This window comes from Prinia subflava, chromosome 2 (genome assembly GCF_021018805.1).
Source record: "Prinia subflava isolate CZ2003 ecotype Zambia chromosome 2, Cam_Psub_1.2, whole genome shotgun sequence".
Classification (NCBI taxonomy): Eukaryota; Metazoa; Chordata; class Aves; order Passeriformes; family Cisticolidae; genus Prinia; species Prinia subflava.
In genome coordinates this window covers 87,320,462-87,334,127 of record NC_086248.1, presented here as the reverse complement: position 1 = coordinate 87,334,127, position 13,666 = coordinate 87,320,462, and the positions used below count along the sequence as shown (strand labels likewise).

At 47.2% G+C, this 13,666-nt stretch overlaps 1 protein-coding gene across 4 annotated transcripts; it reads right to left on the bottom strand.

Moving 5' to 3' along the window:
- Positions 1-284: 284 nt before the first annotated feature.
- On the bottom strand, positions 285-13,148 carry CCDC167 (coiled-coil domain containing 167). Of its 4 annotated transcripts, none has more exons than XM_063390885.1 (4): positions 13,015-13,148; positions 5,654-5,748; positions 3,216-3,268; positions 285-1,104 (listed from the first exon to the last, which is right to left on the bottom strand). In XM_063390885.1, the coding sequence occupies exons 1-4, from the start codon at positions 13,051-13,053 to the stop codon at positions 1,001-1,003; spliced, it is 291 nt and encodes a 96-aa protein (XP_063246955.1). In that variant the 5' UTR covers positions 13,054-13,148; the 3' UTR covers positions 285-1,000. The 4 variants fall into 4 exon arrangements, with proteins under 4 accessions (XP_063246955.1, XP_063246954.1, XP_063246952.1 ...); XM_063390884.1 differs by lacking the exon at positions 13,015-13,148 and adding an exon at positions 12,504-12,593; XM_063390882.1 differs by lacking the exon at positions 13,015-13,148 and adding an exon at positions 11,979-12,077.
- Between the last annotated feature and the right edge of the window lie 518 nt (positions 13,149-13,666).

Genomic DNA, 13,666 nt, shown 5'->3' with positions numbered 1-13,666 from the left:
TTTTCTGGCAAGTTTAGAGCATTGGAATGAGAGGGCATTACAGGGGAAAGTGTCTGGCACTCCTGCAGCATGGGTAGGCCCCTGTTCCACTCAAAGGAAGTACATACAGACCAGTAACCCACTGTTGAGAGCTCAGTGACCAGGGTGTTTAAGTGCCTAACCTAGTCTAGGCTTACCCTGGTACAATGTATGCCAGTAGGGAGACAGCAGATGAGAATAAAGCAGTGGCTGAGAAACAGGACAGAACAGGCAAAAAATCCCCAACTACCAAATAAAACAGGAAATTAAAAGGTCAAATTATTTTATTTAAAGCTCTACAGAAGCATTTCCATCTCTGGGGGTTGATAGTAAGTTGTCTTCTGCAAACACTGATTTTCAAAGGCACAAAATGGCTACCAATCTCTGATGCAGAGGTAGGCAGATCACCTCACAGCCCAAGTACCCAGATCTCAATGTGGATGCTACCTGCTTGCAGAGATACCTACATCCCACCTGTTTTTATGAAGGTGGGATTCCTTTGGTCCTGGAAGTCAGGGTGGAGGAGGAAGCATCTTTAGCTCAGCTCTGGGAACATATAAAATCACAATACCTACAGATTACCCCTTGAATCAAGAGCTTGGTCCCTTCAGTTTATGACTGTGTCACAGGACCCAAGGTGTGTGTTCTGGCTGGGCAGAAAGCACCTGTCTGTAATCACAAAGAGGAGAATGGATTGCCTTCCTGGATCGGGCTGGATGGTCCTGACTGTGTTTTGGCTAAGATGGCACCACCTTGAGCGCTGCTTGACCTGACTTCCAAGCGCAAGTGTGCTGTGATTTCTGGTTTGTCTCCCGTCCTCAATTTGCAGAGAAAAATCTTCCCTACAACAAGGCTTGGAGACAATAAACAAGAACAATAATTTGAAATGCTGATTCTCACCCTTGGGGGAGGCAGAAGGGTGAGAAGAGGAAGAGCTCCTTGCAGGAGTCATTTATTCAGCAGGAAGGATTCTTGAGTGCAATCACATCGTCCAGCAGGCATAAATAAGAGCAATCAGCAATGCCATGGCCACAGCAAGGGCAGCATTCTTGCGATTTTCCTTACGAAGCACACTCAGTTCTTTCTCTGGGAAACAAACAAAAGACGTGCCTGTGAAGGTTCTTCATGTTGCAGCTACACCTCCTTTCAAAACTCTCGTAGAAGCACAAAGCTACCTTGGCCACAGGCTAAAATTTTGGGAGCGGTATGCAAAGCTGCCAGTTATATGATGTGCTGAATGGGAAATAACTACCCAAACTAGCAGGAACCCTTTCATTTGCTCTCATCCTGACACTTGTGGAAGCTGTGCTTGGGAATACTTCAGTGCCAGACCAGCTCCTGTTGGCAAATGACATTGCCTGTAGGCCTCTACTAAGGACAGACCGTGTCATTAGAATAACTGCTGTTCCCTAAGGAAGGAGACAGGAGGGCAGAGAGCTATTTCTACTGTCTTCTAGATGTAATAGCCTGGTAACTCTTTCTAGTACTGATATTTAAATACAACTGTGGCCACCTTCGAATGTTACAGAATCTGTGTTTCCTTACACCTCAGAAGACCGGTGTGGAAAGGTCTGAACCTGGACACTCTTACTCTGTTGGGGTCTGAAGCTTTTTAGAGATAGGTAAACCCGGGTGAAGAAAAGCAACCTAAGAACCACAGATGCAGAGAGAGCAAGACAGTGGCTACTTCAAGTACGGAGTCCTGCCGATCTCCATTTCTGTTGGGTTCCCTTTACCAATGATGAGAAGCCCACTCTTGCTAGTTCTGTTCCACAAAACTTCTCTGGCTGGTACAGGCAAGCAGTGAGGCCTCCAGCCTTACGCACTGCATGGCCAAACACCACCAAGTGTTTGGCAGGCACAGTTGGGTGTGGACTGCCTCCAGACACAGACTGCTTTTGTTGCTGAGTTCATCTGCAGAGACTGCACGGTTACTGCCTCTACAGTTTGCACCAGCAGCCTCCAGTAGTTCCCCAAGTGGTGTAGGTAACCAAAAGAGACTTTTAGCTGTTCTTTCTGCACCATTCCTCACCTACAAGCATTCTCATGCAACCACAGAGCAATCTGCTTGAATCTGCAAGTCCACAAAGGAGGTGATGGGGTCACATAACCTCATGCACAGCAGTGCCAGCTTAAACTGACGCTGACAATGCCGTTGTCAGCAGCTGCAGTTCATGGCCTCAAGTTGCATCAATTGCAATAAGGAAAGATTTAATCAGAGGCCATGGAAGTGATGTCACCATTAGGTGAGGCTGTTGCTCCTGTATGAGCTGCTGTCAGACTGCTCTGCTGATGCCAGCAGGGATGGCTGACTGCTGTGCTGGCTGGTAAAAAGGTGGCAGCAATTTTCAGTCTTCTGCTGTCTCTAGTGGTAGGCCCTTAGGGAACTGCTTTCAGTATGTTTAAAGTAACTGTTAGTCTTCTGGAAACAGTCCTCTAACATGAGTTATAATCACAAATTTGCTGGGTATACCCCAGCTTTCAACCCTCTAGACCTAAAAGAACACCTGTGTCTCTTTCCCTTGTGTGAGCTCTGCTGCTTGCACAGCTGCAGAGCACTGCCAAGCAGGTGACACACTGATCAATACCAGGAGCCTGAAGATGTGCAAAGCAGCAGCTCTAGTGGAAGTGCTGTCAAGTGTGGTATCTCCAAGAGACTTCCCTTCTAACTGTCTACAGCAGGACTCGCACCAAGGAAAGACCCTGGCTCTCTAGATGTGCAGGTAGCACATCAGTGTGAATCACTATGCTCTTGTGCTGAGTGGCCTCATAAATTGATGCAGTAAGAACCTTCCCCAAGGAAGGTATGCTTTGCTACACTCCTGATAGCACTTGCTTTCTTGCCGAGCAAGCCTCTACTACGAAAAAAAAAGGTTGGGGGGAGGGATGTCAAAAGCTACTCAAGCCAATCTGTTAGCTATGATTATCTAAAGACTGGTAATTTGGGGTATGTGGAGGGGACATTTTCTCCCCTTCGTTAGCTGATGCTTATTTTTTTCCCTATGGAAGTACAGCTCAAGTAGGAGGATGCAGGCTCCTATTATAATATGCTGACTACATTTCCATTAGTCTAGCTCCCTTTGGTTGAAGCTAAATTCAAAGGCAGAAGTCAGAGGTGGCAGGAGCTTGAAGACAAAGCTAAGCTGCAGTACTGATCTCATCCTGCCCAGAGGGACCATTTTTAATGAAGCTCTTACCATAGTTGTCAGCTTTGGTCATTAGTAAGTTTCGCTCTCTCTCCAGTGACTTTCTGTAATGAGAAGAGGAGTTCATTACCTGCAAGGCACAACACAGCCTATTTCTTTGCTTACATGATGGAAGACAGACTGTCCCCACTGCTGGGGATATCTGCTGAGAGGATGAGCCCCTCACCCCTCCCTGTTGGAAGGGTGACAGTTTAGAAATACCCAGTTGTGCAAGAGAAGAGATGCAGCATTTTAAATTATTTTTTCCTTTCCCCAAATTGCTTCCTATCTCTCCTTTCAGGAGAGCAGTGTAGGCAAACGGGTAGAAAGACTTTTGGGTCAGTCCCCTTTTCCAGTTCCCCCTAGCTGAGGCACGAAGTTCTGACACAGCTATGGGATGGGCAGGGTCTTTATATGCTCTCTGGAGGATCCTGCCCCTCCACCACATCGGGTTTAGTGCTGGAACAGTAATTCTTCTCACCATTTGAAGCTGGGATCCCTTTGTCAGAGGTATCCAGTTTACAGAAGTGGGTGAACTCAAGGAAACAAGCTGAATCCAAGCCCAGTACTAATGAGTTAAAGTATCCGTCATAGACTGAAGACTCATAATAACAGTAAAGACTAAGTCAGGCTGACCCAGCCCTTGTCTTAAACTGCACAAGATGATTAATTAATATACAGCTTAAAATATAAACCCAAAATAGAATTCCTGAAAGCAGCAGTGTTTCCATTATGGCAGTGAGGACACGGCCAGTCCTTTCAGACTGTGCACATAAATAAACATGCACTAACAAATTATCTCCTGGTTCAGAGAAGGCAGCAAGTGTAACAGAGTTTGTTGTTCCCCTTGGGGCACAGCAAGAATAACCTGTAGGAGGAAAAAGATCCAAATCTATGTGTACAGCTAGTTAAGTGTAAGGGAGTGCAAGAAAGCAAGCTACGTCAGAAGCAGCAGGAGAGGAAAGGGCTCTTACAGAAAACTGGGGAAAGGCAAGGTGGAGAGCAGCCAGGAGGAAGTGAGAAGACATTTACCAACATGACTGAACTGCTGCTTAGAAATTTGCCTTGTGAAGAGAGTCAAGGGAAGAAGCTTTGAGAATGAGACATGAAGAAACCATGACAACTGAACTTCAAAGTGGAAAAGCAGAGCTCTTCTTTGTGTGCTATGCACTGATTCGATCATTTTGATCACGGTACCTTCCCTCCAGAGTTGTTCAAAGGGTCTGGAATAGGACAATGGAAGTTCTGTTTCTATTTCCATAAAAGCTGTAAAATTCATAGAAGGCCCCAAGAACCTTAATTCATAATTCTTTGCTCTAGGCCCTATATTTCAGATAGAAACCATCATATATTCCATCCTGTCAAGTTACCACAACTGTAGGTTTGATTGTTGACCACCTAAGTACCAGATAAAGAATACAGACAGTAAACAAGGAGAATTTAGGCCAGGAAAGGATAGTTGAGATGAGGACCTAAAGGGATGAGGGACAATACCTTGCCTAATATGGATGGGGATATAAAACTCCACTAAAGAAGGAGGGGGGAGTGCAAAGGAGAGTTTGACAAAGAAATTAAACTGAACCCGATAAGTATCAGGGCATGGAGACATCACTACTGCTATGATCATTTCTTATGGGTTTCTACAGGACAGTACTGTAGAGCAAACATCAGGACCATCAGGACCACTCCCTGGGCCTATGACTGAGCTTCCCAGGCTTTTTTTGCTAGGAACAGAGCAGAGAATACTAGTGACTGAAAAAATGTCCTCAAGCAGAGAGATTTGAGAATCAGCTGAGAGATCTAAAATGTCTTGCTTCACACTGAAGAGAAACAGCAGGTTCTGCCTGTGTCCACTATAAAATCCAGGCCCAAGTCCTTGCTTGAGTCCCAGGCTCCAGAAGCCAACAGTTGCTGCCTCTACAGCAGCCACAGATTTCAGGGGAATTGTCCTCTTAGCTTTCCCAAGAAAAGCCAGTGCGTCAAGGCATCCCTACATCCAGACACATTAGCCACACAGACAGAGATATTTTCTCTCAGCTGCTGTTGCAGCTGGATCCCAGCCTGGTTTGGCCCTCAGTAGCAGTTGCTGCACATCTCCCTGACTGAACCCAGGTGGCTTCAGCAAGGCTTGAGCAGCAGCCTGCAGAAAACCTTTGCCAGAGTCACAGAGCAGGTTCATAACAGGCCAGGAGCCAGATCTGCAAATGAACTGACAAGTTTCAGGCAGTATTTGTCTGGTTGTGGCACAGGTTGGAGTCAGGCTGTTAATACGATACAGCTCTCTCTCTGTATCACTTCACACAGAGGCGAGTTCCCCAGGAAAACTCCAAGCTGTGGGAAGAGAGCCTTGTCACAGGGAAATCACACATTCCCACCCCTTCAAGAGCCCTTGCTTGGTCCTACAGCTGAAGTGCACATAGACAGCTGTGTAAGGAGATGGTCAGCAATACCTTCCTTCAGGGCTGAGCTTCTCTCTGCGTAGCTTAAGATCCACTTCTTCCATGCTCTGTCTGCAGCGTGCCAGCTTCTCCTCCAATCCGTCAATCTGAAAAACACAGCACCAGTCACCATCATTTCTTCATCACAAGCTTCTCCCAGCTTACAAGGACTCATTGCCATTCAGACAGTGGCAGCTCAGCCACTCTTCCTCCCCAAAGCAAGGGAAGCACCACAGATCTGTGTGGGAGCTCATCATATCCCAGATCAGCCTGTATTCTAGCCCAGACCACAGTAACTTCATCATGCCAGACATGGCCAAATAGGCCCTGACACTTCCTACTGTGGTGGCTGCCCAGCACCCTTTTGCTAGGATCTGATCCTCTTCCAGCCTGTTCTAGTTTCTTTGCATGTGGGTCCACAAGCAAAGGTGCAATCTAAGGTATCTTTATGTAGTTAGAGGATAAAAAGAGAGACACTTGCCTTGCATAAATCAAAACCTGGGGGACAGGGTCTTCATTTAGCATTATGAATGAATGCAGACTTCCACAAAGCACCCTCAGCTGTCAGGTTGGGTGAAGAGGGAACAAAAGGATACCTCCAGTCTCTTTTACCCAACTAAATCTACAACAGCAACAGGAGTCTGCACAGTATGCTCAAGAGGGTATTTGCCACTGCCTCCTCCAACCTGTACCAAGTGTTGGCAGCAACATGTTGCCATGCAGAAAAACACTGGTTATCTCCTTGTGCCTCTTCATCAAATATCCCAGCAGCCACCCCTGTGTCTTCCTGTGGAGGGGATAACCCCAGCTAAGCACAGGAGGGTTGATTTCCTTGTGTGCAAAGAGATTGCCCAGGAGGGAGTCCTACCATGGGCAACAATTCTGGAAATCATTCCTTTCTTCTGCCTGGCAACCACAGCGTAGACATCTCAAGGAAAACGTTGTCTTTCAAGCTTGCTTCCAGCAGGGAAACTGGAACTAATGAGACAATATGAACACATCAACCTAGCCTGAAAGAAAACAGTCTCGGTGCACTAAGGTGGCAGTGACCTCTCTTCTGAGCAACTTAGTGCAACACTCCTGCTGCACCAGGTTCTCCAGGGAAGGCCAGGGCTGGCAGCACGACCTCCCTGTGGTGGGAGCCTTCACACACCAGACACTAAGAGGCAGCACAGTCCCGGGTAAAGGTGGAATGAGCTGCCTGGACACCAGCCTCAGAGGCAGCCCAGCGCACGAACACACTCATAAACCGTAATAAGGGAAACAAAATCAAAGGTAGTGATCCCTAATTACTGCTTCTTTGGGATCAGCTCTGTTCTGATCAGCTCCTGTTAATGAGCTCATTAACAATCTCACACCTTCTGCTCAGGAAAGGCAGGCAAGCATTGTAACTGAGCAGGACGGGAGAGAAGATGCTTGACATAAAGCAGACCATGAAAAGAAGTTTAACCAGTCAGTTACATAGTCTGGAAGGAGCACAGCAGAGCTGGGGAAGGGGGACATATATAACAAGGCTCAAATAAATCTTTGATTTATCAGATAGCAATTTCAAAGTCCTGGGTTATTAGGCAACTCTGCTCAAGATGCCAAACTCCCCAGAGTTGGCACATGCACAGCTTCCTGAGCCCAAGGGGAGTACCAAGGCATATCACCCAATCCCAAAGCTCAGGGAAGAGCACTTTGGTGTTTGGCAATGCTTAGGTTTGCCTGGGTGAAGACAATTGTCCTCCTCCATTTCCAGCTGTGCCAGTTAAGAATGTTAACTGCAGCTGCTCATTGCCATGTCATCCACTACAACTCAAGTCAGCAGGATGCATTGCCCCAACCTGCTTCAGGGCCAAGAGAGGACTTCACCCAGGCCAGCTCTGACCACTGCACCAGCAAGTTAATTTAATAGCAAAGTGTGGTACAGCAGAGGTGGGGCTTTGGTCAGTCAAATTTAAGAACCGCCATCTCTCTCGCCAGTTCCTACCATTTGCAAATCCTGTTTCTGCTCCCTTAGCTCTTGGAAACCCTGACGTGCACACACAGGGAAAGACGCTTCAGCATGTGTCACCTGGCTCCCCCTTAGCCTGTTAAATTATTACAGTGCACCATGGCTTCTCTGGAAACACATTTAAAATAATGTTAAATAATACCTTAATGAATTAATGAGAGCTTTAGTTAGTCAGCTGTCAACCCCAACACTAAATTATCCATGCTACTGCACTCCAATCCTCTCCTCCATGCCTGCTCCTCCTGCTCAGCCAGCAGTTGCTCTCACTAGTACATTCTCTGCCCATACTTCCCTCGTTTCATGAGACTTAACAGGAGTATATTCTGCCCAACTTTAGCAGTGCTTTTACTTTCTGCTGACTAAAAATCTCCAGATTCCACATAATACTTTAAAGTTTCAACTGGTTTTACTGCTCTTAAATCAAAACCCAAGTTTGGGTCCCCTGCTGGAGAGCAATAATTTGCTAATAAACCACATGCCCCAGAACTGCACCATCAGCTGTGCTGAGCTGGGGGCACAAGGGATAAAAAATAACCAGGAAGAAAAAAAAAAAAAAAAGGCAAGGAAGGAGGAACAGATTGCTGAATGAACAAAATACTTTTCTTTCAGAATCTCACTACTTCTTCCGGCTAGCCTGGGTTTATTAGGCATGATAAGGAAGGACAAGAGTGAGGATTCACTGATGTTATCCATTCACTGTGCATCAGTTTCCCTACTTAGAAATTAAGATAATATCATCTGCCTCCTGAAGGCAGCTCATTGAGTACGAAGCCTCAGACACTGACCCAAACTGCGGGCAGAGCACTACCTTGATATGTCAATGCCATTGCCTTGCCTGGCATTTAGGATCTGCTCCTGCAAGCCAGGAGTCTCTCACAACTCAGCCACCCAAAGTAACTCTTCACTGCAGGACAAAAGAAAGACAGAAAAGAAGCACAGAGAAAAATCAGAGTAATGCCTGGGAACTACTGATTACTCTCTGGGCTGCTGAGGAAACTCCTGGGGGGGGCACAGACTGTAAAATTGTAGCACAAGGAAATCTGTAGGGCTTTGCTATAATTCCCTGCTGCAGCTATCTCTCCAGCAGTGCAATCCTAGAAGCAGATGCTCAACTGAGCTTGCTGTGGATGGATAGCTTTCCCTCCTACTAAATAATACATGAGATTAGCTGGGGTACATACCTGGGCACACTGGAAGCCCACAGGAAAACAAAGAGCCAAGCTAGCTTAGCTGAACCACCCTTGCACTTCACACTGCCTTATCTCTTTAGTGGCAATCTCAGAACAGTGCCTCCTAAGCTGCAAACATGAACCCTTCCTCCTTTGAGCTCTCCTTTAAGTTAAGGGCATCCTCTGGGACAGAGCTGAAATGCAGCAAGCAGAAAGCTCACATGGCAGCCCCTCAGGTTCACACAGATGGTAGCAGGGATGCAGGACTTCACTCACAGCAACATCTTTAAGTAGTTCCAGTTAAAAAGGGGCAGTGAACCATGTGCTTCACATCTAGGCAGCAGATCTGGGCACACAGAGCTGCCCTTCTGAAGCTCCTCAGGTGACACTCCGGAAAGACAAGTCCCAGCAGCTTTGGATGCACACAGAGATCAAAGACCAGATGCCTCCTTTGCTCCACAGGTATGACAAGGCATTCAGCTGCTTTTGCTGAATTCTGGCAACACTTGCTCAGGATCTGGAAACCCTTTTAAACCAGAGAGACCTGGAATGGATTTCAATCCAAACTGACTTACATTCTTATTACAAATTCCATTCGTTGGGACCATCTTGGGCAGGGAGCCCAAAATGGCTCACATAAAGGCAAAGAGAGAAGTGAAAAAGAAGCAGCTTTGCTTATAGAATTGAGCTGGATCCCATTTAATACATTTTGTAGCGAATTAATGAAAGCTTTCTTTCCAGCAGAACGGCTAAAAGCGCTTTTCAAGAACTGGCATCCACCCTCTGCTTTTATGAATTCCCTAATTAAGATACTGGCAAAGAGCCATATCATATACACGTTGACATCCAACAGCATTAGGTAATGAGGTTTTCATCTTCTGACCCTCATAAAACAGATCAAAGCCAACTGAAGAGGTAGGGGCAAAGAAAAAACCCCTTCCCTGAGCAGTCTTTACATGCCTTGTCTCCTGCCAGCACACTTGAGCTGTTCTTTCACAGAAGAATTAATGGTTCCTGCATCCACAAATTTGGCTGGATTATTAAAATCAGTCCAGCAGAGACAAATTTTGTTTAAATTCAAATGCTAACTTGCTGTTCATGGACACACTTCCATTTTCTCCATGTTCTTAGGATCATTTTGCACACTGGAAAATCACTCCACAGACATTCTGCCCACAGCATGCTTGGAAATATTTACCAGACAAGCTATTCACAGCAGAGGATGATCCACCAGCAAAGTCTAAGACAACTCCTGCAGATCAACCCTGTCTGTTGCTAAGGGAGGAAAGGCTGCATCCTACCTACACCTCCTCCTTCAGCCTTGCAGGGACCATCTCGCTAGTCAGCACATCCTGCCTCAGTCCAGAGCAGCGGCTTTGCAGGACTACACACAGACGTGACCTCAGAGCACATGAGCCAGATTTTGGAAAACTTCTGCAAGAACAGCTTTACTGAGTATGAATTGTGTTGGCCTTTTCCCTGTTCTTTATGCTCTTTCATAGACACTGATCAGCCATTGCCCTGTCAGGAACACATGTAGCAATACTTTCTGCAAACACACACCTGACATTTTGCTACTCAGGCCCTGCTTTTAGTTTAATGCACTTTTCTGCTTCTCTGAATTTTTTTCAGTTGTTGCCTGAGCCACAAGTATATTTTTAATGGTTACAATATCCTCTGGAAAGAAGTTTCACAGCAGGTTATGGGAAGAACCAACCCCTCCAGTTTGTTCTGAGCTTGTCAGCTGCTGGTTTCATTTGATAGCCCTAACTTTGTATTGACAGTGTATGTTCATCCTTTGTTTAAAGCTACAAATAGAATGCAGAAGATATAGACCTATATTGGGTCCTTTGCAGTCATGTTTTCCAGCTTAAAAGGACCTGGAATGCTTGGTAGTTTCTTGCACAGAAGTTCTCCACACCTGTGGTCATCCGTGTCAGTCTCTTCACTTTAATCCCATTTTCACTATTTTGGTACGAAATGGACCAGTCTTGCCAGTTCCATTTTCCTGATGAGTTTCCTCAAGCAAGTCCTATGCAGCTCAGCATAGGGCTGTCTGTCAAAAGACTAGAGCTATATGAAAGAAGTGGCATGAATTTAAACCATCACAACATTTTGGAGACCCATTTATATCTATTTAAACCAGATCATATCAATTACATCTGCAATTTGTAAGTGCAAGCTAATCTGATAAGTGTCCATACAGAAAATTGCATTCATTTAGCATCATGACTTCAGTTAAACAAGCATGACTCTGCCTAGATGAGGCCTTTCAAAGCTAGTCATGCATCACATCATATTAAGACTCATTTGAAAAGTTTTCTTTGCAATCATAACAGCTCAGAAGGTAATACTGAACAGAATAAGCTTAAATTATGAATCAAGTATCTTGGTTATCATGCAAACTGCAACACAGCCCTTTCTTCCTCTGGCTTAAAGAGATTTTTTTTCTCCCTCCTTAACACTACTCTCTTCAGTAGTGTTCTCATCACTGCAAGTGGAAAGAATTTTATCTTGTAGTAGTGTCTTTGCACAGAGATTTTCACCTGCAATGCTCAAAAGAGAGTAGTTCTACAATCCTTTCAAAACTAGTGTGTTCTATCATAAAAACTTCTAAAAAAACCCCCAAAACCTAATCTAAAGCTACTACAAGTCCTCCAACACTTTGCAGGAATTTTCTGTGGCAGCTAAAATCAGTCCCTTTTCATTCTATGAACAGCAGGTCCCTAACAGGCTGTGCCATTTTGCCACCTCTCTTTTTGTAAGGCAGACCTTACCATCTCAACTCTTTTTGTCTGCCAACTCTCAAACCACAACCCCCCAAAAAAATCACTGTTCAATTCTCTCCGGTAGGCTCACCAAAGGAAACTTGGACAGTCACCACACCCCTCTGGAGTCCCTTTGGTGGTTATATTTGGGTTAGAGCGCCCAGAACTGTGTTTCTCTAATGAAAGCCTAACCCATGAAACACCAGAAAACCATAAACTGAACCCCAGTTCCACACAGCAGGATGAGAGGGGACCTCGTCAGTACATATAAATATCTTAAAAGGTGGGTGTGAAGAAGTTGGTGCCAAACTCTTTTCAGTTGTGCCAAGTGACAAGATGAGGAGCAATGCCCATAAATTAAAACACAGGAAGTTCCACCCCAACGTGAGGAAAAACTTTTTTACCCTGAAGATGGCGAACCACTGGAACAGTCTGCTCAGGCAGGCAGAGGATCTCTCTCTGGAGACATTCAACATCCACCTGGTCATGTTTTCGTGCGATCTGCTCTAGGTTACCCTGCCTTGGCAAGGAGGTTGGATGAGATTATAAGCAGAGGTCCCTTCCAGCCCTAAGGATTCTGTGACACTCACCTTTATGTTACTAGCTCATGACACATGTATGACAAGCCCTGCCATTTCCCTGCCCTTTCCATTCTGGTTACCTTGGTCTGTTGTGCCTGTGCTCACCTGAAAACACTTCAGGGCAGAGAGGTGACCAGAGATTCACTGAATGAATTCTGCCCCATTTCAGCCATTTGCGGGGAACATTCAGGATTTGCTGTCCTCACAGTATCTAAACCCACAGAACTTGAACAGACTTGAGTGCAGACAGCACTGTTCAGTGCAGGAGCCACAAAGATGTTATGCTTCAGAGAGACCTTAGCTACCACAACTCTGTTAACAGAAATACAAAGCTTCAACAGAGCTTACCAGCAGCCCTCCTGCCACCCAGGAGATCACAGAATCATAGAATAGGTGAGGTTTGAAGGGACCACAGTGGGTCATCTGCTCCAACCTCCCTGCTCAAGAAGAGTCACACTCAAGCACATGGCATAGGTGGAATATCCAGTGAGGGAGGGACAAAACACCCAAGCACAACAACAAAAAGTCAGCTTTAGAAGAGAGGCATACTTTTAAAACCCAGCCTTTCCCCTTTCTCCTCGCTGTACTTTACAGGCCCCTCACATGCTGGTTTACCCCTGGGCTCCTCTCCAGAAGCAGCAGCACACGGCTGACTTACAGCGCCGCACGCCCTCAACGGGCTGGTGGGCACGGCCCGCCGCAGCACCGCCACGGGCACGCACCCCCACGCCCCTCACGGCAGCGGCTGAAGGGCTCGGCGGGAGCAAGGACACCACACGCCGTCGCTCAAGGCCAGGACTAAAGCTGTGGCTCCAGGCCCCCGCCAGCCCGGCCGCAGCAGCCGCCGCGCTCCCCTCACCTCCCGGGCCACGCTGGGCCCCGCTCGCCGCCTGCCCATGGTCCGGCCCCGCCCGGCCACGCATGCGCAGGGGCGCTGGGCGGGGGCCGCGCCGGGGAGGGCGGTGCTGCCTGGCCGTGCCCAGGGGCCGCTGGCCCCGGGACTGGGACTGGGAATGGCCCTGCGAGCGCTCTCGGGGTGGTTCCCACACAGCCGAGGGCGAACGGCAGCCGGAGCGGTGCCTCCTGCGCTGTGCCGGTGCTGCCCGCATCCTGCTCTCCCCTCTCTGGTGGTAGCGGGTGAGGGATGGCGGGGGCGGACCAGCAGGCTGGGAAGCTGAGGTGGGACCTCTTGTCATGCCTGGGCCTGCCTCTCCACCCCTCAGAGAGCCCGGCTCCCTCGGGTGCTGTCTGGGCAGATCCGAAATGATCAGCTGGTTTTCCCACGAGTGGAACTAGCGCATTCCTGGCCACTCCAGGCCAGGTCTGGTAGTGCTGGAGGTGGGCAACCTCGGAGACACAAGGCAAACCCAGAATGGGTGCTTTGCGTCATATTGGGATAAATGAGGTTTTTTTGGACATCAGGAGGAATTCTTTCATTGAACAAGATGTCAAACAGTGGAACAGGCTGCCCAGGGAGGTGGTGAACCTCCACATCCCTGGAGGTGTTTAGG

Excerpts from the sequence above, each read along its gene's own strand:
- CCDC167 (XM_063390882.1), bottom strand. The coding sequence starts at position 12,062 with ATGACCAGGTGGATGTTGAATGTCTCCAGAGAGAGATCCTCTGCCTGC. Across the intron at positions 3,269-5,653 it reads AAGCTCAGCCCTGAAGGAAG|AAAGTCACTGGAGAGAGAGC; the intron begins GTATTGCTGACC and ends TTCTCATTACAG. Across the intron at positions 1,105-3,215 it reads GACCAAAGCTGACAACTATG|AGAAAGAACTGAGTGTGCTT; the intron begins GTAAGAGCTTCA and ends TTTGTTTCCCAG.